The sequence below is a fragment of the Astatotilapia calliptera genome, chromosome 4, assembly GCF_900246225.1.
Source record: "Astatotilapia calliptera chromosome 4, fAstCal1.2, whole genome shotgun sequence".
Lineage (NCBI taxonomy): Eukaryota > Metazoa > Chordata > Actinopteri > Cichliformes > Cichlidae > Astatotilapia > Astatotilapia calliptera.
This window is the reverse complement of record NC_039305.1, coordinates 7,581,071-7,603,726: the sequence shown is the minus strand read 5'-3', so window position 1 is coordinate 7,603,726 and position 22,656 is coordinate 7,581,071. Positions and strand designations below refer to the sequence as shown.

Here is a 22,656-nt window from a genome sequence, read left to right as displayed (position 1 = left end):
AAACAGAATGAATGGGTCTGTGAAAGGCCACTTCATCCTTGTGGGACCTGCGTCGGCATAGAGAGCAGATCTTTTGTGCGTCTTGCCCCCTAATCAAAAATGCCGAGGGAATTAAAAATGGCTATCTACGCAACGCCGCTCGTGCTGACAAATAGATGGCAGAACAAGACACTTTCACAGAGATTTCAAAAAGATTCTCGCTTAAAGGCAGGCTTCACGTGAGAGCTATCTTTGTTATGGTCGAATGCCACAGCCAGTTTAATCACCTGTATTTCTGTCATGAGTTCAGTACACCGTTCATTATTTTTTTGTGAGGTCTGTGTTGTAAAAGGTCAGCAGTGATGCTTCTTGACAGTCAAATGTACACTTTTGGAGAAAGATCTTGAAACGCGACAAACCCTTGCCAAAGACACAAGTGCACACATTTTGATTGGGGTGAAGGGATAACATGCTAATGTGTTGTTCCTGCACTGCTACATTAGCCTTTTAATATCCTCTTCATGCACTTGTATTAATTAACCATGTGTCAACCTTAGCTGACGCAGTCTTAGTCACAATCATAATTATGTTTCCTTGTAAAGTTCAACCTGCAGGCCCAGTAACAGCACATGATGTTCTTCTCTAAACAATATTCTAAAATTGTCTCAGATCATTCAGGTGATGACGAGAATCACTATAAAGATGCACACTGACAACAGATTGTAGACACGCGGATTTTGCTCCGTGGTAACTCTTTAACATATGCATCTGTGATAGTGGGCGACTAGCAGTGCTCATAATGTGACAGTTCACAGTGGGTCTTTGGCAAGAAGGTAAGTAATTTTAATTGGCACTCAGCCAAGTCAAGAGAATAAGCATTTATGTGAGAACATTAGAGAAGATTCAAAGAAAGGGGATATACTTTGAACTGTTCATCGTTTGAGCGGTACAATTACTGGCTTGAAAATATCTGCAAATGAATAGAATTTGTAACTTCTTATTTTCACATGCAGGCCAACCGATTATGCAAGTAAGTGTCATATTACCAGTTATTCACATTATTTGCTTCACCTTCTTGTTGTCTTGTTGTACAAGCGAACACCTTACGTGTCTCCTACAACCTATAGGGCATGTTTCCTGAATAACTGCATGTATTTTACTCCATAAAAAAATTGCATAGATCTATATTTTACTGTAAAGAAGTAAAAGATCATTTTGAATAGAGCCCACTTGTTGCTGTGGTTTCCAAATTATAACAACCATACAGTTAATGCTATGGGGAGGTTTGAGATGTGGTGTGAGGTGTTTTCGTGTGTTTAGTGTGTGGCTTGTTATACGACAGTTAATATATAAATGATAAATAATATTCACATGTGCCTCCCTGTATCCAGTAGACATTTATGAGAACAATACCAGGATAATTTTGGATTTTCTTTTTCAGAGTATTGACAAAATTAAAGGATTTGGAAGAAAAGATTAAGTAAAAATAAATGTTTTAATAGAAATTCTCTCTACTAAATGAAAGCAGCAAAGTCATCTGATCTCCTGTTTAGAAAGTCTGGATACACCACACACTGCAGTTACCTGTCTGTAAGAAAACATGACACTGATCCCTATAAAGTTTAATCATTTATGCTTCCATATTATTTTCTCTTGGCTATATTATACAATTTTTGTGGTCATCTTGATCTGAACTATTCCACCGATCAATATCCAGATGTTTAAATACAGGTTTTCATGTTGTGTTGAAATAGTGTGTGGAGTTGTTCTTAGCCATTAAAGTCTAATTATCTAATGTGTTTTATTAATTCATAGTGTTTGTCTGAGATATCTTTGTCAGAGTTTGATGGTCTGTTGAACACGCTGTCTTGTGTGCATGGTCAGTGGACACAGGTGTGAATGCATGGGTGTGTTTGTAAGGATTCATCTACCCGAGCTCTCCTAACAAGTACTGAAAAAATAATGAGAACATCGGTTGCTTCAGAGTGGGGTACATCAGAGAGAAAGAGGAGACGATGTCGATACATATAAGAAAGAGAAGATAAATTGATTCAAAATGCTGAGATGAATTCAGTGGAAACCCAAAATCTTTTTCTCTGTTTAAAACTCAAATAGAAAATGATATATTTTGGCTGAGAAAATAGAGGGATGTACTATTAAAGGGAAAAAGGTGTATTAAATTAATTACAGCAGTTCTTGGATGTCTGTAGCTGTATTTTGGACAGATACTGCTCCTCAAACTCCACCTACGATAAGAATTTTATGTCATTTAGTCATTGTAATTTTTCTTTCCATACATAAAAATTACCCTGTGAATGTTTAAAGTGCCCCTACATCAGGATATCACTGATATAATGCTTTTACTTTGTGAATAATCAACAATCTGATGTAATGTGAAAGGACAGAAAGGTTATTCCACACGTCTGGTCAGATCTGGGCTCACATTTTTTAAAAGAAGGTCAACAAGGTTCTTCAGAGATCTGTATAGCACAGGATTAATCACAACTGAATGTTAAGGAGAAATACTTTTTAAAAAAAACTTCAAAATGCAATTACAAGAGAAATACCACTGTAGCCTTTTCTTCTGAACATGTTCTGTTTAAAAACAATTAAATAATACAAAGTGCTAATTAATTAAGAGTTGACAAAGCTTAAAATAGTTGTTACAACTTTTTACTTGCATGCCGCAGTTTCAAGTTTTTGGTACAAAATAATTCATGCAGCATCGATGATTTCAAAGTGCAAAACAGATCCAAAGTCACTTTACAGAGCAGTTAGCGAGCATGCCAAGTAGGACCAGAGTCACTCCATAAAGCTGTAACGAAGTTTGTTGAAAACCCTAAAGGCTTTTCATACTCAAGGTGTACCAAGCAAGAACAAGAAAAAAACAAACAAAACTTTGTATAGAGAATACACACATACACATCCATCACGTCCACAGAGTACACTGGCAGGCGTGGAACTATAAAAATTCACAATCATGCTTTTGGACTTTTTTTTTTAAACCAAATATTAATAATCATTCGAAATTTACCAGAAAAAAAAAATAAATCAAAAATGAGGTAACGGCTTGTAAACATGTTTTTTACTTTGTTCAAGTTGGCAACGACAAATTCACTCAAAATATTCAACAGATCGGCCCACGTGTAAACAGCTGCCCTTATTTTACGCACAGACTTTACGCACAAACATTGGTCGTTGGACTACTTTCCTGTAGTCCTTTTTTTTTCGGTAGGTCATGTTTTTGCATATCTTAGTCACAAGGACACACTTTGATAAGTACATGCAGATGTAGATCTTGATCTGCTGTTCGAAATGTGCAACAGATCTCCATACCGGTTCTCCATCCATCTCTCCATCTAGGTGAACTAGCTGAGCCCAATCATAACAGTTTCCACGTCTTTGGAGGGTCTCCGGTCTCTTACCAGAAAGTTAATCATACTTTCCGACTTAATCATCAGGTTGCACCCAAGAAAAAATACACCGAACACTACAGTGAGTGACAACACGCACAGCACTGCGATTTGCACCACACGCATCACGAAGAGTTTGCGCTCGTCTTGCAGCAGTACCAGGGACCCTCCGCCGTCGCCGGTCACCACGCTGTCGGTTGCATTGCCGGAGTATGTTGCCAGTGTCCCAGCGAGGCTCTGACTGCCGTTAAACATTGCGTCCTGGGTAACGTTGAAGAGGGAAACATTCATCTTTTGTTGTGGGTTGTTAGCAGCAAATCACGCGACTCCAACTGGTAGGCAGGGAGTTTCACTATAAAACCCCGACACCGAGCAAAACTTAGTGTCATATGACTACTGAGACAAAAAATAAGAGGAAGGTATCGAGAAATAACTAGCTTTTGAAGTCCAGTTCTGCAGCCAAACATCGAGGTTTGCCAAAGCTTGAGTGCGTAATGACCACATCCACATCACCGCACCGCTACAGTCAGAGAGTGTCGATCAAGTAATAACCCAACTATGGTAAGTTTCTTTAATTCAGAGTCCAAGTTTCTCTAAGTCTTAGCGAGTCTTCTGCACAGGAAGGAAGGTGCAAAATGGTGTTCCCCGATGGTGTATTAAGAGACACTCCCTGCGCACCCGAGCTCGCCTGCGAGCGTTTTCTTCCACTGTGCCAAATCTCTCGTGCCTTTTAAAGTGATGATGAATTCTCCGTGGACCACAACACCGCTCCTCAATAGAGAATGCGGTCAGGTGGCTTTCCATAAAGCGCTACTGAATACACAAAAAAGGAGAGAAGGAAGGAAAGAAAGAAAAAAAAAAGAAAGGAAGAAAATAGTTTTCCCTACTTGTTTTTTTACTGCCACCTGTTTCAAATTCATTTTTATTGTTTGTTTGTTTGTTTGTTTGTTTTTATACGGATCTGAGTAGTGTAACAGTTCTAGCTTAACAAATATGAAGATGTTTGTTAAAAAGCATGTAAATGTATTTCAGGTACACCACAAATGGGGTTAAATTGCTTATTAAAAGATATTCTGATCTCCTTGAGGAACATAGTATCCATGTATGCACATTTTAAAAGCTGTATAAATCTCCCTAGTACTGATTGGGGCATTAACTGTGGTGGCTTCTTGGGAAAATATTTACCTTGATGAACATTGTGTTCAGTGAGAAATAAGTTGACCGCCTGCACTGAAAAATAAATGAGAGGTGTTAATTGATTCTAATTGGGTTTTTTTTTTTAGTTGTTGTTGTTTCTGAATAAGATGTGACTATGGTTTAGGAGGTGAGAGAGGCAGCAGTATTTGCAAGCTGTAACTTGGAAATGAAGACTTGAGCTAATAAACTTCTCTGTGTTTTCCTCCAGGCTGCTGCTGAAATTCAATTTCTGAGCTCATATTTATTGGAATGTGTTACTCAAATATTACTTTGACGTTCAGGTGTAAACTGTTGGTGGCATGAAACAGAAATGAGAGCTTTCATGCAATTGTATCAGTTAAAGATTTTTTTAATATACTGGAATATCGTTCTATATTAATAATGTTATCCTCCTTCACTCGTTCACACATAATGCGAGGTTTCATTTTGGTCAGTGACTAATATATGAAAGTATTTGTGTAGTTTCTTATTGCGATGTAGGAGTTTTAATCAGAAATTAACCTTTAAAAATTGCTGAAAAGAAGTACTATAATCAAAGTAGAGAGTATTAAGCTGCCTTGGCTGAATAGGCACCAATTCAATATTTATTATCTCACAGCTGCTGTGACTTCCTCAAACTGCTGATATACGACACAGTTATGCATGAGCACATTCAAATTTTAAAGCAAAGAAAAAAATGTTTTTTCTATTTTATTCTAATACCTCACTTGTTTGGTTGTGAGATAACCGCGATACATTTCAGCAGATTAATGAAAGAAAAGAAAAGTCATCCTCACGCATTATAAAACTTACCAAGAGTTGTGTGCAGAGTCTGTCAGATTAATCTTCTGTTTGTCTAAAAACAAAGGCCATGAAATTCAATTTGGGGTGCTCCTGATTTCTGGGTAAGCAGCTTTCAGCCAGCGACTGACAGGCATGTGTACAAACAATGATTCGCTCAATCACAAATACTTTCCATGAGCCTGGGGGTGGTTTACTTTCAGATAATTTATTAATGGCTGACAACAGAAGAACAATGAGTAGTTTTTTGTGTACAATAAGATCAAATCATCTCATTAGCCTTTCGATTTGGTTGCTGCAAATTGATTGCCAGCATATAAATCAGTGCTGTACAATCTGACTTTGTTCTATTATTCACTTTAGTGTGATTATAGAAAGCAGCTTGTACTAACACCTAATCTCTCTGTCAATATGTACCAATGCTTCCTTGAGGCTTTAAACTACAGAACTTCAAAGAATGTGCAAATGATGAAAAAGTAGTTGCAAAATCAGCAGGAGGAAACTTCAGTTATTCTTCTGAACTAATTAGCAAATTCTGACGCACAAGTACAAAGAGCTCGTCGTGTCATTATATTAAGTGGTTTTTCAAGAAGTTTTGCACGTTAGAAGCTTCTTAGACTTCATTAACCTGTTGCATATTTAAACTTCAAACTCAGCAGAGCGTCAGAGGCTTTCCTGTGAATGCCTCAGATTTCATTGATGCACCAGTCACAGGAAGAGACATAACTGGAGGTTATTGTTAGTATAACTGTAGATGAAAATATATTCATATGAGAATGCATACATGAATGTGAGTGCCCGACTTGTTCCTAAGCAACAGTAGACCTGTGAGCCCAGTGACAGATGGTTGGTGAAGTTATTTTGGTTTAGAGGAGAAAGAGAGGGAGGGAGCGGTGAGGTGCCTGGACGGAGCAGAAGGGGGGAAATGTTTCCACTTAACATGAGGGAATTGGCAGCCTAGCAACACAAACTAAGTGAAGACATCCCTAGCAACAAAGATTTGGTGTTTGACCCCACCCACGTCCCTACCGTTCCTTATCCATACATCATTTTTTCTCTGAGTTGCTGACACAGGGCCTACATTCACCTTTTCAAACCCTTCCAACACAAAGATAACCAAAATTCCTCAAAACATCCTCCCCATTAATTATGAGATTTCTAATATGTCCAGTTATTAGCAAATCAAAAAACACATGGAAGGATTCATTTCCATTTCCATTTAAAAAGTGTGTTTTGATATTAAATATGAATAAATACATTATCACAGAAGAAAATGTTTTCGGCATTTCTTGTAGATTAAACACAGGCTGATAAATTTTGTTTTCTTTTTTTTTTTTTTTTTTTTTTTTTTTTTTTTTTTCTAAATTTTGTTTTCTGTGGATGGGGTCAGGCAGGTCATCAAAATTCAGGGGGCTGATCTGGTGTGAAATAACTAAATTCCCGCAGTGTAACCAAGTTACAGCTACTTGGCCAACCTTAGCTTGATACCTGAAGAAAACTAATATCTGGGAGGAAATACTTGCTGTCCAGCTAACTTGTTAAACTACTTAATCAGCTAATTATGCCCCATAATATTAACTCATGTATTATTTGTGGATCTGTCACATCAAAGTTAACTTTATTATCTTGATCAGGTATACAATATAAACTTAATTAGGTACACCTTGCCAGCAGTTTCATCCCCCCTTTCCTTCAGAACTACTTTAATTCCTCAAGGCATGAATTCAAGAAGGAGTTAGCAACATTCCTCTGTGATTTTGGTTCATTTTGACATGATTGCATCACACAGATGCCAGCTGCACATAATTTTGTTTTATCTGCTCCCTCATTCACAAGTGGTCACAAAGCAGATGGATAATCATATTTGATTTGGGGGAGATTTTAACACCAAATTCCCTTCCTGATGCAACCCTCCCAGGGATTTTTGTCTCCTCTTGGTCCTTAGGGATCTCTTATGTGATAGCCAAATGTGCTAACCTCTATGTTATGGAGCCGCAGTTCTCAGTTGCATATCCATGCCATGAATCGCTTGAAATCTGGTGACTGTGGAGATGATGATTTGAATAATTTAAGTACCTCATTGTCATGTCCAGGAAACCAGTCTGAGTTGATTTTGTGACATAGCATGTTATCTTGCACCCATCAAAAGGTGGGTACATGCTGGTTATAAAGGAGTGTTTGTCAGCAATACTCAGGTACATTCAGAAATTTAAATCTTGTCAGCCACCCAGAGTGCACCAAGAAAATATCTTCCAAATGTTACACCACTCCATATTGACAAGGTAGCTTCACAGAGTTGCTGAAGATATGCTGGCTGCTCTATTGGATTAAGAGCTGGTGACTGTGGAGAGTATTTGAGTACTTTGAATGCACTGTCATATATCATATTCAAGAAACCAGTTTTAGATGATTTGAACTTTGTGGGAATGTATGTTATCCTGCCAGAAGCAGCTACTGGAAAATGTATATGTTGCAGTGAAGTCAGATGCAGAGACGTCAGCAACAATACTCAAGGCTAAAGGGTCCAACATGTGCAAATAAAATGTTTCTCACACCATTACACCACCAACAATTGCAGCATAAATCCAAACTATTCAGGCAAGGCAAATTTTCCCAATTTCGTTTAAATTCACCTGAATCCCCGTTCTGATGCTCAGTTGGAATTCAGCAGGTTTTCTTGGCCATGCTTAAATGTCTAAATGTTATTGGCTCCTATGTGTTTGGCCAGTTAGACATTTGCCTTAATGATCAGTTGATAGGTGCACCTAACAAAGTGTTTGGCAAATCAAAGCACAACATAAAACAAGGCAACAATACATATAACAGTACAGGACTGTCTCGGGTGGTTTATTTCTCATCATTGCTTGGCTCATGAGAGCTTGCTCGCACATACTGCAAGCTGCAGCTCCCTTTGCCTGTCATTAATAACAGTGGATTTACACCACTTGCACAGAAAACCTGGAGGAGCTAAACACCTATAGGACTCACAGTTACACATGATTATATTATAATAATTATACATTGACGTAAATGACATGGATACAGACCTTACACAAAACAATCATTAAAGTTATTTTTAAGAAGATAGTGACTTCTTTAGTTTATATACAAGTGGATATTAGACTCTCTAAGAATGTGTGTTGTCTGCTGTTTATTTAAGACACAGTTTGCAGAACTTATAAATTTAATTTAAGAATTTCCTCTCCTGTGCAGACATCTCATGCTCTCAGATGCCACCCATTAACCTCATTTCCACTTAGTCATAACCCCACATCTCAGTAAGCAGGCTACCATGATGTGCCTCGTCATTTCTGCCTGTTTACTCTCAATGTTCAGCCACTTTGTCATCTTCAAGCCCTTTTTTCCCTCAGCTGTCTCTATATGTAACAGCAGGCAACATTAGAGTTCCCACGGTTCTGAAGTCTTTAAAAAACAACAACAGAAAATCCCCCTTTCCATTTGTCCACCCCTCGTGTGTTCTCAGTTGAATGTTTTTTTATTTATTTTTACTTTTTTCACATATAAGCTATCATCCCCCGGGAGGCAAGTGTAAGCCGCAGAGCCGGAGGAGCTAGTGTAGGAGGAAGATCAGATAGCAAAACTTCATAACGCATATACACATTTTCCCACGTCAGTGACTGTGGGGCGCATTTCATAAGCTGGCTGACCACACACCTGAAATACACCTTAAAAGCTCATATCCCCGATTTGACCTTCCCACCTGCCAGCTAAACCCACGAAAGCAGGAAATGGTAAGCTGAGTGCAGTTAACCAAAAGCTGATTTTGCCCGAGTGTGATTGTGTTTGGATATTGGTCCAGTGTGACAGCATTTCAGACTCAGCGAAAAGCTTAAAGGGCTCCAGATAGATCTGTAACATAGGTCAGAACCCCTCCACCCCCTTTCTTCCTCCTGCTCCACTCCTTGCTTCTTGTTCAGTCTTAATTGGCTGCCATCTGACCCAGTCGGCAGCTTTTTATTCAGGACAACTGGCGCTATGCTCATCCCAATATGTCACTCATCTGTGGGTGAAATCTCCACAGATGGCTCTAGAGCCAATAGATCCAAATCAGTCAATACTGAAGTTTGGTTTTCATTGCCTGCAGTGTATTACCTGCACACTGCACCCACACCCACAGCTTAATACCAGTAGAACAGTTAACTATTATAGCTTTTCTACTCATTTCTCTATTTCTGTCATTTCTTCTAGTGGCAATTCTTGGACACTGATAGCAGTATCTTAGCAACCAGACAGAGATTAAGAACGGGACACAGGGATAAAGATTCAATAAATGGACAAATGTTCAGATAAGAAGCATTGTCTGCTTCTACAAGCACGACCATACATAAACACACCGCTGCCACCACAGACTTCCCAGGGTTGATTTCTGTAGGAAATTGTTTATCCAATTTCTTCCTCATTTTTAAAATGTATTTATTTAAGTAACTTACTTGTTCGATTGTTATAGAAGCTGGCACATGTCCAAGTCCTCCAACATTTACTGGAATCGAAGGAGGTCTACCGTGGCATGAAGCTGTGAAACTCAAGTCTCTAGTGAACTTTTAATAATAGCTTGAAGCAAAGCCAGACATTAAAACAAAATCAGGAAAGGCCTGCAAGTAGTTGCCACTTACTTATTGCTGTTAATCTATCGCCATTTACTCTATTTTCTCTTTTAGGGATTCTATAAAATCTTATAGAACCCCACATGATATGTCATGTGTTTCTAGTTTTGCCAGAACACATTTCACATTTTGAGGCGACTGTTATATGCTGTACTCCTGTCGGTCCAGTAGAGGGCATGAAGGCATGCAAAGCGAATAACATTTAACAGGATTTAACAGCCACTTTAAGCAGTTTTGTTTTGTTTGTTTTTTTGCATATACTATTATATATTGTACATATATTTATTAGTTTCAGATTTAGCCATTCGTATATTTTGCCTGTTTATGTTATTGTATTTTGCACAACTCTGTTACTTGTGAAGCTCGCACACAAGAATTTCACTCGCATGTGCTGTACCAATGTACCTGCACATGTGATGTGACAATAAAAGTGATTTGATTTGATTTGACATGCAAAGCAACACAAATCACCAGCTGAGGTTTTCACAGCAAGCCACCGTACAAGCTCTATTTAATCACAGGGCTCTAATGAGTAAAGCTTAAACTTGTAGTCTGCCACTGCAGTTCAGGTTTCTGACTAATAGGCATTTGTAGTCTATGTTGTAAGCTCACACTCGCAAGTGATAAAATAATGCATTCATTCTGGTGGGAACTCTTTTTTATAGGCATTTTTGCAAAAGTTGACCATTCTTAGAGTATAATAATCTAGTGATTAGCGCAATTTTGTTGCACGTGTACAACGACAGTGAAGAGCTATTTTATTCTGTTGATGGAATTCTCTTTGACGTCCCTCATATCATTTCCACCAAAAGCAATATTTAACTAAAAATGTATTTATTTCTTATGAAGCGTTGCCAAACCGCTGATGTTCTCAAAATCTAATCACGGTTTCATTTCATCACTTGTTTGAGCCACAGCTTTCAGAGTTCTGCAGACCTGCTTAAGAAATGTCTCTAGAAGGTACAAAGACTCCTAATTTCAGTCCGATGAGTCACTTTCTCTACTTCTGCGAAATGAAGAAGGATTTGTGTGCTTGATTTCTGACGACACTCGTTGCTCTTGTAACCCTGCAAGTAATCCATCAGCACCGATGGTTATCAAACAACTAAGAGAGCAGTCTAAACATGTCACGGGACAAATACTGTACACACTGTGGATGGGAGTTTGTTACAGTATTAGGCGGTGGGTTATGACCCAACATGCAGAATGAGGAAGCGTGAAGTTGCACAGACACATACGACTCACTTCAGATCCCGGTTCATTTGCTGTCCAGTCATGGGGACTTTAACAGACCGTCTAGCTATACTGGTTCTCCTTTTGTCCACAGCATCAAACGTCTGCGGTAAGATGGTTTAATGAATAATATTTTATTCAGCCTTAGGCTATTTTTTTTCACCTGCCGATGTGTATTTTTGTCTCATGTCTCTGAAAGCATAAAGTCGATACATGTGCGTGTGATCACAGTTATTTAATAACCTACAATTTTCTGAAAAGGAAAAATAAAACCGCAGCTGAATATCTTAACTAGATAGGCGCTGCTGTTTAGGATCTGTAATTGCGCTGCTTCCTCGTAGCTTTCACCACCTCTCCTTATAAGGGAGTGAAAATAGTCGGGATGTGTGTCCCATTGGAAGGTGACCTGCTCTGGCTTCTCTGTACTCCACATTATAACGCTCATTATTTCAACTTAACTAATATTTTTTTCTTTTCTTTTCTTTTCTTTTCTTTTCTTTTCTTTACTTTTCTTTTCTTTTCTTTTCTTTTCACTTGTCATCAGTTCAACTTAAATACCTTAGCACTCACACTAACTTTTGATTTCACTGATGATCATTTTTGCTTGTTACAAAACAAAGCCAATCAATGAATGAACTTAAGTTTTGTGAATGAAAAGCAACATACAATCAGGTGAGTGTAGTAAGCAAGTGCATTTACATGAGATGATCTTTGACTATGTCTGACTATAATTACTTATTGGCACTTATTTATGAACTGAATGAACTTAGGTCATGTTTTTATATAATGCTTATTCTCTCAGATCATTTACTTTAGCTCACATTTAACAAACTTGTCACTGCTGACCGTGTTTCAGTGTTAATCTACAATCAGCCACACCCAAAGGCCTCACAAGAGAATGCACTGAAAAGGGAGTGGACTTCATTATTCTTCTAACTTTTTACACATTCAACTCAATTTGAAGAATTTAATTATATCCTCTTAGACTGTATCAAACACTTAGAATCTTATAGTATCTGAAAAGAGCTAAGTAGCATCTTAGTGCTACTTCGTGTAAAACCAGTCAACAAACTGGTTGGAAAGTTAGAAAGACACTATACTCTATAGTATTCCATGTATTTTTACATTTTTCTGGGTGTCATTTTCACAGATTCCAATGTATGCACATCACGAGGGGTCACAACATGTCAACAGTGTCTGGCTGTTCACCCGAGCTGTGCATGGTGTTCTCAGGAGGTAAAAACACACACATAGACACGGTTTCTACTCACTCCTCCCCCTCACTCCTCAGTGAAGCAAGTTAGAACTGAAATCTCATTCCCCACCAGCTTGCTTCATTCCATCACCCTCTAAAGCTTTTTCATGGTACCTAGTCAACACAGATATACACCCTAGGCTCTCAAGCATAATTAAGAGAAAATTGTCCTGCTGCGTCCAAATAGCCAGGACAGGCACCTCCACAGATATTGGTTATTTGTTTGGCAATTTTCTTGTTGTTGTTTTTTGTTTTTGTTGTTGGGGGGGGTTAACATCCAGATGCCTAAAGGGATTCATCATAATGTCTGGAGACTGGGGTTCTTTTGTTTGTTAAGAAAATGTATAAACCACTACACTATGGAGCCACTTACTGTTGTATTATATACATTAAATTAACTAATGAATGCAAAAGGCCCAACAGAATGGCTGTGATTGTTTCAGGAGTTTGGGAAAGGGGCATCTGGCAAATCTCGCTGTGACCTAAAAGAGAATCTACTGAAAGAAGGATGCAGCGCAGCGTCACTGGAGTTTCCCTCCAGCACCCTCACTATTCAGCAGGATGTGCCGCTTAGTGACAAGGCATCAGGAACAGCTAAAGATGTTACTCAGATCAAGCCTCAAAAACTCCAGATGACTCTAAGACTAGGTATGTTAACACCCAACCAGATATCATCTGTATAAAGATCAGGAGATACATGCAACAGCACCATTATGCAACCAGCCATAAAGAGTCATTATTATTGTTCTACATGTAGAAATAGCATGACGGATGTAAACTGATATTAATATTACATCTTTTTCTCCTGGTAGTAGACACCTTTTGAGTTAATTGTGCTGTGTAGTTAATCAGTTTTATCCTCTGTCCCTTGTCCAACCCTGTGGTCCTCTTCTTGTTCCCCTCAGGTGATGCCAAACGTTTCACTGTGTCTGTGAAACAGGTGGAGGATTATCCCGTGGACCTCTACTATCTGATGGATCTCTCATATTCAATGAACGATGACTTGGCTCGCCTCGTCACCTTGGGCAATGATCTTGCTGCAGCCATGGGCAAAAAAACAAGCAACCTGCATATGGGGTTTGGGGCCTTTGTGGACAAGACTATGTCCCCATACATGTACACTTTTCCTTCACAGGCAATCAGTAATCCGTGCTATGGGTAGGTATGATGCAGGCTGTTGTTAGGTTTAAAGTAGATAAGGAGCTCTGGTGGAGATTTTTCTACCAGATGTGTTTAGCAACTTGAAATTGATTTTCCTTTTTCACTGATTCACTTTCCCACTATCTCACGCTTAATATAAACAGGATTGGTGTACAATGCCAGGCTCAGTTCAGTTTCAAGAATGTGCTGTCACTGACAGAGAAGGTATCTCGTTTCACTGAGGAGGTGAGGAAACAGCAGATATCGAGAAACAGGGATGCTCCAGAGGGTGGATTTGATGCTGTCATGCAGGCGGTGGTGTGCAAGGTATAAATAGCATAAATATGTCAACTACAGATACACGTCCTCAGAGATTTTGCAACACAGTATGACCCTATGGAAAAGAAAAAGAATGTTTTCTTTTCCTATTAGCTGATGTTATATACACATAAGTCTCTAAACATATACTTTTCTATTATCAGCTCCTTTTGAGTTTTTTTTAACACATATTGGTAGTTTTTTCAACTTAATTATACATTTGCTGTATGCTTTATCTTTTTTTTATGGTATATTTAACTTTTTATATTATATTTTATATTATATTTGTGTATCCATCATAATTAGGATAAGATTGGCTGGCGTCCGGATGCGTCACATCTTCTGGTGTTTACCACTGATGCCAAAACTCATATTGCTCTGGATGCGCGCATAGCTGGTGTTGTCCAACCGAATGATGGAGAGTGTCACCTTGATAGTGACAATCTTTACAACAAATCTACAGTGCTGGTAAAGAGAGACAGTTAAATGCATAATTTTAAATGTTTTTGGACAAAGTGCTGCTTTTCCAAACTATGTTCTTCTGGTGTCTTCCAGGACTATCCCTCTTTGGGGCTATTAACGGAAAAAATGACCGCAAACAACATAAATTTAGTTTTTGCTGTGACCAACGAAGTGATACCAATTTACGATGTAAGGAAAATGGACTGCTTGTGTCACGTGATAAATTTACTATTGTAAAAAACTTTCACTATCTTACCACCATGTCTCTATTGCCAGGAATACAGTAAGCTTATTCCAGGCACAACCGTGGGAACTCTGTCTGGTGATTCTGGGAATGTTATTCAGCTTATTGAGCAGGCATATGCGGTAAGGAGTTTTTGAGGTTGGAAAGACAAGTAGAATTTGCAAAATAATGTTGTCTATTTGATCTGTAAAGGTACACTAGAACCAATATGTGATTTATACCTTTAATCTGAGCAGAAAATTCGGTCTAAAGTGGAGCTGGAGCTGTTGAATGTCCCAGAGGAGTTAAATCTTTCTTTCAACGCCACTTGTCTAAATGGAGAGGTCATCCCTGGAATTAAGTCCTGTACTGGCCTCAAGATTGGAGACACAGTAAGTAACGGTTCAGGAATCTTCAGTATGCATCCAGTATTTCTACACAGACTATCAAAGAGGCATTTCTTCCTCTTCAGGTGTCATTCAGTGTTGAGGCTCAGTTGCGGAGCTGTCCTAAGGAGAAGAGTCGCACCTTTACCATCAAACCTCTTGGCTTCAAAGATGCCCTTGAGGTTACGGTGGATTTTGCCTGTGGTTGTGAGTGTGAGGCAAAGGCACAAGCCAACAGCCCCCTCTGTAGCAACGGCAACGGGACCTTCAGCTGTGGTGTTTGTCAGTGTCACCCAGGTCGGCTGGGCCCGCATTGTGAGTGCTCACTTGAAGACTACAGTCCATCTGATAATGCCAACTGCATCCGGGAACCAGAGGGCCCAATCTGCAGTGGAAGAGGGAACTGTCTGTGTGGACAGTGCTCGTGTCATACAAGAGAGTTTGGTCAGGTGTGGGGAAAGTACTGTCAATGCGATGACTTCAATTGTCTGCGCTTTAAAGGAGCTCTGTGTTCTGGTGAGTAAATTGTCGTTGTTGTTTTTTTTTTATCGTCAAATCTTAAACCATCAGTTTAACATTTTGCAATAGCACAAAACCTGATGCACAAACTGAAATCAAAGTAAACCTGCAGTGGTATGTGCAAGTATATTATTCTAAAATCATGACATTTAAAAAGTCTGTAGTAAGGATCTAGAGAAATTCTAGAGACTTTGCAAAAATGTCCAGGTTATTAAAACATCAAGCATATTTTCTTAGTTTTGCGGTTATGTTTCCATGCTGATTTGGGGATTTACACAAAATCCCCCTTCACTCAATCAGCTTTTGAAAATATCAAATCATGGGCATTGAACTACCTGCAGGGCACTAAAGATACACAAGATAATATTATATCATATTAAAAGCTGTTTTCTTCACTAAGAGCAGGAAAAATGAAGTTTCTCTTCCCTTTTCTTTCCTTGCTCTGAGGCTTTGTTGTATGCTTTCTTCCTTTCTCTCTTTGTATATAAACATATCTCAGTTGGTTTACATAGTTTTCCTATTACATAGGTAGATAAGCCAAAAAACTAGGCTACTTAAAGTGCCTGTGCCATCATTAAGACAGTCTTTTCTTGCTTATAACAGACATGTAAATTAGTACAAAATTATTAAACATAAGCAATCATACTTATCAAATGACCAACGCTTTGTCAGACCTGCAAATATTATGTCTGTGCTCTGTAGAAGGCCAGTCAGAGAACACACCCATTTACTGCTATGTTTTTGTGATATGCAATTGCTATCTCTATCATTCCCAAATGCAAGTTGGTGCAACTCACTACAGAGTTACTCAATTACAATAATAAAACTTTAGTAAGCTTTGTCCTTGAGTAATTTATTGTTGCAGCATTTTGGCTCTATGATTGGTAAGAAGGAGTATGACTAATAGTAGAACAGGAAACTGCTCTTTAAAAGAAATAAGGAAACTTTTCCTATTAGGGTTAGTACTCATTCTGTGTTTACTCAAACTTTGGAGTAAACATGTCAAGTACACGGACTTGTGTTACTGAGGTACCTCTTCTTTCTACGGTAATGAGGACGCGAATACCATGAATCACGTACTTACAAGCAAAGCTCATGGAGCTATAAGAAAGTGCATTCAGACACAATAAGTTAGCCTGAAAGATCCTGTCAGCTTTCATTACAGGACGTGTAAGAAAAATCCATTTTAGAGATGTTAGTCAGTCACCCACATTTTTTAAAGTATATTATTGAAATTGGAGACAGTTAGTAGTCCACTGTAATTTTCAGTAAAGTGCAGAAATATGACACGAAAGCCCCAAATTAGGCATGCATCCTCTGGAATCAAGTTTTACCTGAAATAAACATACATTGCCAAGCTGATATCCAAATGTGACATACTTGTGTCAACAAGGCAAATGCTCACACAGGTTCTTTCTTAAGGAAGATTAACTTTTGCAGACACAAAGCCAGCACTGGTGTAAGTCAGTCTATAGAGCATTAGTGCTAAACCGCAGTGTGCAGAAGTGGTATTTAAAGCATGAGTGTCCCTTGTCTGCATCTTAGTTGAAGCTACCACGACACAGGGCATAAAAAAAGTTAAATCTCTGTGACGTTCCCTGTGGGTGTGCAGATCTCCTACTGATATGAAGCTGTTTCAGGGCTCAAGAACAGGAGCCAGCAAGCACAGCCCCAGGGAGCACAAATAGGAGGGAGGAGACTACAGCAAAGTTTACATTCCTCTGCTGATTTTTGTTTTTTTACCTTTCCTCATCAGTACACGTTACTAGATTCTGTTTCCGCTTGTTCTCCAACAATGTAAGGTTATGTTTTAGTACTCTGTCTTTGTCCCTGTCCTTGTCCTGTTATCGTGGCCCCACTATTAACCTGTGCTCTGGGATTTGTTTAATTGACTGAATTATTGTGCTTGCTCACAAAGAAATGAGCATGATGTAAAACTAAAAACCCCTTTTCATGTTTGTGAATCATCTTTCAGTTAATGAAAGCAGCACAAATACTGACTCCTATTAAGTGTTGTGTAGAGAAAAACAAAAACTAACTTGTGACTCAAAGCATTTTTCTTGTTTCCAAAGCCTTTATACATATCTCAGCTCTTATGTTGTTGACAGAGTTACTGAGAAAGATTACACAACAACTCCACCGCCGGGCTTTATATGTGAAATTGTTAACCATTAACACGGACGGCCCTGCTTAAAACACATTTTAAAAAGAAAAGCCTCAGCTGACAGGGTGAACACGGTGGAATTGTTTGTCGAAGCTTTGTTGATTTGTTTTGAGCTCTGGAATTAGTTACCCTTACACCTTCTGTGATCTTTCAGCACTAGTCACTCCCCCTGTCTGATCCAGATGGACTGTGACTCACTCGCTTGGCTCATAATCATCCAATGCCAGTTTAGTTTCCTACCCTGTTGTCGCTGGAGCTCTGCAATAATATCCAAGGTGGTGTAATGTGCTGATGTGGGGTGTTGCACAGTAATGCAGGAAGAAAAGCTCACCAACCAATCTTCTCAGGAAATGGATGACAGCTTCCTAAAATGACTGGATATTTCCATGCTTTCATGTGCTTCACAACATCTGAGGATGTTTGTGTCACTCTGTGTGTGCCTGCTTGCCCGATGGGATCAGGAATCATTAAACTGTACTTTCACAATAGAACATTTTCTGCCCTTCTCACAGTGGGGATGATTAAGGGAAATGCGTGACTCCCATTGCTGAGTAATTCAGATGCAAAAACAGCTACCAAGTTATTGCTTAACACAGCAGCATTTTCAAGGGAAGATTAGAATGATGTGGGAAGAAATCTGAAACAGATGATTGTTTTCAAACGCTGACTAGTCTTTTTTATTATTTAAACAAAACAGTTCAAGCAAAGGTCATGACAAAGGAGGCAAAGTTATCATTTTTTACAATGAATGACAATGAAGACCTAAATATAGACCTAAAACAATTAAGCAATAAAACCACATCACTTAAAACATAGTACATACACTCTTTACTTCTGGGGCCCCCCATGTGCAGCAGCCTGTTACAGCAGCTCTGCTCATTTCTGAGCTTCTTTCTTATTTCATCTTTATTTTCTCGTAATTTTTAACTGAAGTTTTAGCAATTGGATTCTGCATGTACTACTGTTTCATGCTAGTTCTGGTCATTTTTCTAACAAATTTCCCACGAGTGGGTCTAATAAAGGTTTATCTCTCTCTCAAACACTCACTCTCTAATTCCACTTCCTTCAAAGAACATTACAGTGACCTTGCATTCATTTCATGAAGAATAACACTCATCCTATCTAAGCACACTAATTAGGTAAGTATACACACAGACAAATGTGCACACAGATTCATTTATATTTATGCAAGTAGTATTTTGTAGGTTTGTGTCCCTCTTGTAGTTGTGCACTTAAACTGTATATTTTTGATTTCAAGTATTACAGAATAAATTTGAGCACTTTTATAGTCTAACCAAAAACTCACTTTATACCACAAATGACACTGTCTTTTTACAGAAACGTGCACACCTTACAGTCACACCTTGACCTAAATGAACCTACCTAGGTCTAGCCAGTCAGGCTGAAACCTATATTTAATCCCAGGATCTTTTTGCTGTGCCTCTACCATGTTAGACACTGCATCACCATGCTGCCACAAAGAATTAGCTTTTCATTCTTTTTCATTCTTTCAGGTCACGGGAAATGTGATTGTGGGGTGTGCAAGTGTGACGCAGGATGGAAAGGAGAAAACTGCAACTGCACCACGCGCACAGACACCTGCATGTCCAGCAGTGGTTTCCTGTGCAGCAGCCGGGGTATCTGTGATTGTGGAGTTTGCCTTTGCACTCAGCCTGGTGCCTACGGAGCCACCTGTGAGAAATGCCCCACCTGCCCTGATGCCTGCACGCTAAAAAAGTGAGTTAATCAGAGATGAAAAAACAACAGAAAAATCATATGAGAACTTGTAATTTTCAACCAAATGTAGACACATTTTCCTTGGACAAATTGATTAACCCTAAAAACAATTTCACTGGATTAGTGAGATATCTTGTTTAATTTTAGGGTAAGTGATTGATCAACTTATTGAACAATTATCAAATCATCCCTATGTGTAGACAGCATACTTGGCTTCTCAGGGCCCTACCTGTTGTTGGCAAAATAATGTTCTGCAAATAACTCACGTTTGCTTACGTTTTCCACATTTCATAACACAAACTACTCCTACATATTTTTTAGTGCAGACGCTATCATGTATAAGAGATGTAATGTGTGATGTCCGCTGAATGCATACGAAGTGAACCACTTACTGTTTTTGCAGGGAGTGTGTCGATTGTCTGCACTTCAAGAGAGGACAGTACATCAAAGACAACAGTTGTAATAGAATGTGCACCGATGAAATTGAAGTAGTGGATAACCTGGGTGAGAACTCCACCATTTCTAGTCTCTTTATTGCTGCTATCCTGGCCTGTTGTGGTAATGTTGTATTTCTGCTTCAGATCATATGAGCATAATAAAATTAAAAGTATTTGGAGGCCTCATGAAAACATTGTGGTCAAAGAGTATTGTGGACTGCTCGATACTTTAGTCTCATAAACATACCTTAAAACAATGTATTACCTTGTTCTTCATCTTCACACGATCTCGTCCCACACAAGCGGAAAAACGCAATGGAGTAAACTGCTCGTACAAAGATGAGAACGACTGCGTGCAGCACTTCCAGTATTACGTAGATGTTGCCGGCAAATCCATTCTGAGCGTCGTGAAAGAACCAGGTACTGTGAAAGTTTGTGTGCATTTATGGGATTCTTAAACTGCCAGAGAACTGAGCGTTATAATTTAGGCACATTATTAGGGGAGAATAGTGTGTGCTTGAGTTCCATTTCAGTCTGTTTTTCTGGACAGCCATAGCAACAGGGGAACAGTGTGTGCATCTTGTAATGTGTTATTATCTAAAGAACACATGATCAGCCAGTTACCCACATCCACACTCTCCCACACCACAGAAACTCAGACACATTGCATTGATGCTTCAAATAATTGTGAAATGTCTGTCACCAGATTGCATTGATTGCTTAACTTCTGATTGCACTACATTTCTTAGCAAACATGGTGCCAAAAACTGTGAATTAGCTCAGTTTCTCCCTCTCTCATGTCTGTCAGAGTGCCAGCCTGGTGCTGACATCTTGGTGGTGCTGATGTCAGTGGCTGGAGCCATTCTGCTACTGGGCCTTGTTGGCCTGCTCATATGGAAGCTGCTGGTCACAATCAAAGATCGCAGAGAGTTTGCCAAGTTTGAGGAGGAGAGAGCCAAAGCCAAATGGGATACGGTGAGAAATAACTCCATTGAAACACCAGAGTACAACAAAAGCAATATCGTTTGGCTTTCTATAACCTCTAGTGCTTTTAACAAATCTTTTTTCAATTTTAAGACCCAAACATGAATATGTATAGGGTTTTTTTTTCTTTTTATTTATTCTTTTGAATTTTAAATTGTTTCCATGATATTCATTTTTTACTTGCTTTTATTATTGTTCAGCACTTACTTTGTTTGTAACTTTGTTTTGAAAAGTGATTTTCTAAATACAAGTAAAGTAATGCCAATACACTGTAATAACAGAATATATCTGCCCTCTAGTCTAGCCTGCATATGGCAATGTTACATATCACCATGGAGCTGAAGTAAACACCACTGTTTTATTTTCATAGGCTAACAATCCTTTGTACAAAGGAGCCACCTCCACCTTTACCAATGTAACATATCGGGGAAACTAACGACTAATGGCCAAGAGGAAAATCTCAGGGGTCAACGACAAAGAGGGAATGTAGCAGCACAGAAATGGATTGCAAATGAACATACTGTACACTGTCATGTGACCAGCTACTGTAGCTGAAAAAGCAGTTAATGTGGTCAAGAACTTGATGTAATGATTGTACATAATATAAAAGGAAAAAACAAAACAAAATGTTTTGTTATAAAGAACAGATGGCTGTGTTCTTAGTCATTCTGTTTCTACACTGTTTCACTTCTAGTGTATTCTAAAATACTAAATGTGCATTTAAGAAAAGGAGATTGGTTGTTACTGTGGTTTCTCATTTTTGTGGTATTGTGTCCACCACTGCAATATTTTTTAAGATGAATATTTCTGTACACCCATTACCACTTCTCCTTTTTCCTAATAGTCAGTTATAACAGTAGCAGCAACGAAACTGCAAGAATGCAGCTACTGCAGATCTAGTTTATAGTGACGTCTGGGATGTACGTTGTATTTAAACCTCCTAGGACCTGAACGTCCACATATGTGGACATCACATTTTGGTTTTCTAGACCAAAATACTAAATTTTGCTCTACAAGGTCCTGATATCCACTTACGAGGACATTATAGTTCCACTGTTCTATCAAAATTTAAAGTGAATGTCCTCATATGTGGATCTCATTTTTCCCAGAAACAAAAATCAGGTAAAAAATAAAATCACATAATTCTTTGTTTTTACATTCATCAGGTCCCAATCAGCCCAAATAGCAAAGAGCAATTAAAAATGCATGCTATGAAAAAGTTTGGGTCTTAGAAGGTTAAATGCAAAAAAGAAATTGCCACTTCAATAATCTTATAACATAATTCTATAAAGATTTTCTTCTATTTTGGTGCTTTTGGGGATTTTTTATATATATTTTTTTCTTTTGTAAAATATATAACTTATTCTGTGCTCTGTTGTACCTTTGCTTTTGTAAATGTAAGTCTGATTTGATTCAGTTCTCTACTGACCACCACTGTGCCACACCTTTTTAGCCTCTCTGAAATGTGACGTACATTTTGGTTTTACATTCGTGGTTCTCTCAGGATGTTTGCATTTTTTCACATCTTCTAAAGTTGTTAGCGGTTAAGTTGAAGACACAAATATTCAAGCAACTTTTGTGTGTCACTTGTGTGTTCCTTTGAAAAATGTATATATATTTTTTGCTTATTAAGATCTGACTTAAAACAGAAAATTGAAATTGCAATAAACATTCACTCATACACTCTTCAGCAAGGAGCTAATTGTTTTTGTTTGTTTTCTCCCAACTCTATTCATACGAAGAAAAATAATAAAATGATTTTGTTATGGAGGCATTGCAAGAAAATCAAATCCCTGCACAAAGA

At 38.5% G+C, this 22,656-nt stretch overlaps 2 protein-coding genes across 2 annotated transcripts; one reads left to right on the top strand and one right to left on the bottom strand.

The window, feature by feature from the left end:
* Nucleotides 1–2,636: 2,636 nt before the first annotated feature.
* rprml (reprimo-like) lies at nt 2,637–4,108 on the bottom strand. Its single transcript, XM_026163656.1, has one exon. It carries the CDS (start codon nt 3,681–3,683, stop codon nt 3,348–3,350), a length of 336 nt encoding a protein of 111 aa, XP_026019441.1. The 5' UTR covers nt 3,684–4,108; the 3' UTR covers nt 2,637–3,347.
* A 7,029-nt stretch (nt 4,109–11,137) lies between these two features.
* On the top strand, nt 11,138–21,837 carry LOC113020397 (integrin beta-3). Its single transcript, XM_075410370.1, is given in 16 exon segments — nt 11,138–11,211; nt 11,213–11,336; nt 12,378–12,463; nt 12,926–13,130; nt 13,388–13,640; nt 13,787–13,949; nt 14,247–14,408; nt 14,496–14,591; nt 14,679–14,768; nt 14,883–15,017; nt 15,098–15,527; nt 19,209–19,431; nt 19,835–19,935; nt 20,172–20,288; nt 20,677–20,843; nt 21,223–21,837. Coding segments are annotated over 16 exon segments (2,436 nt in total). The 5' UTR covers nt 11,138–11,193; the 3' UTR covers nt 21,289–21,837.
* Nucleotides 21,838–22,656: the final 819 nt, after the last annotated feature.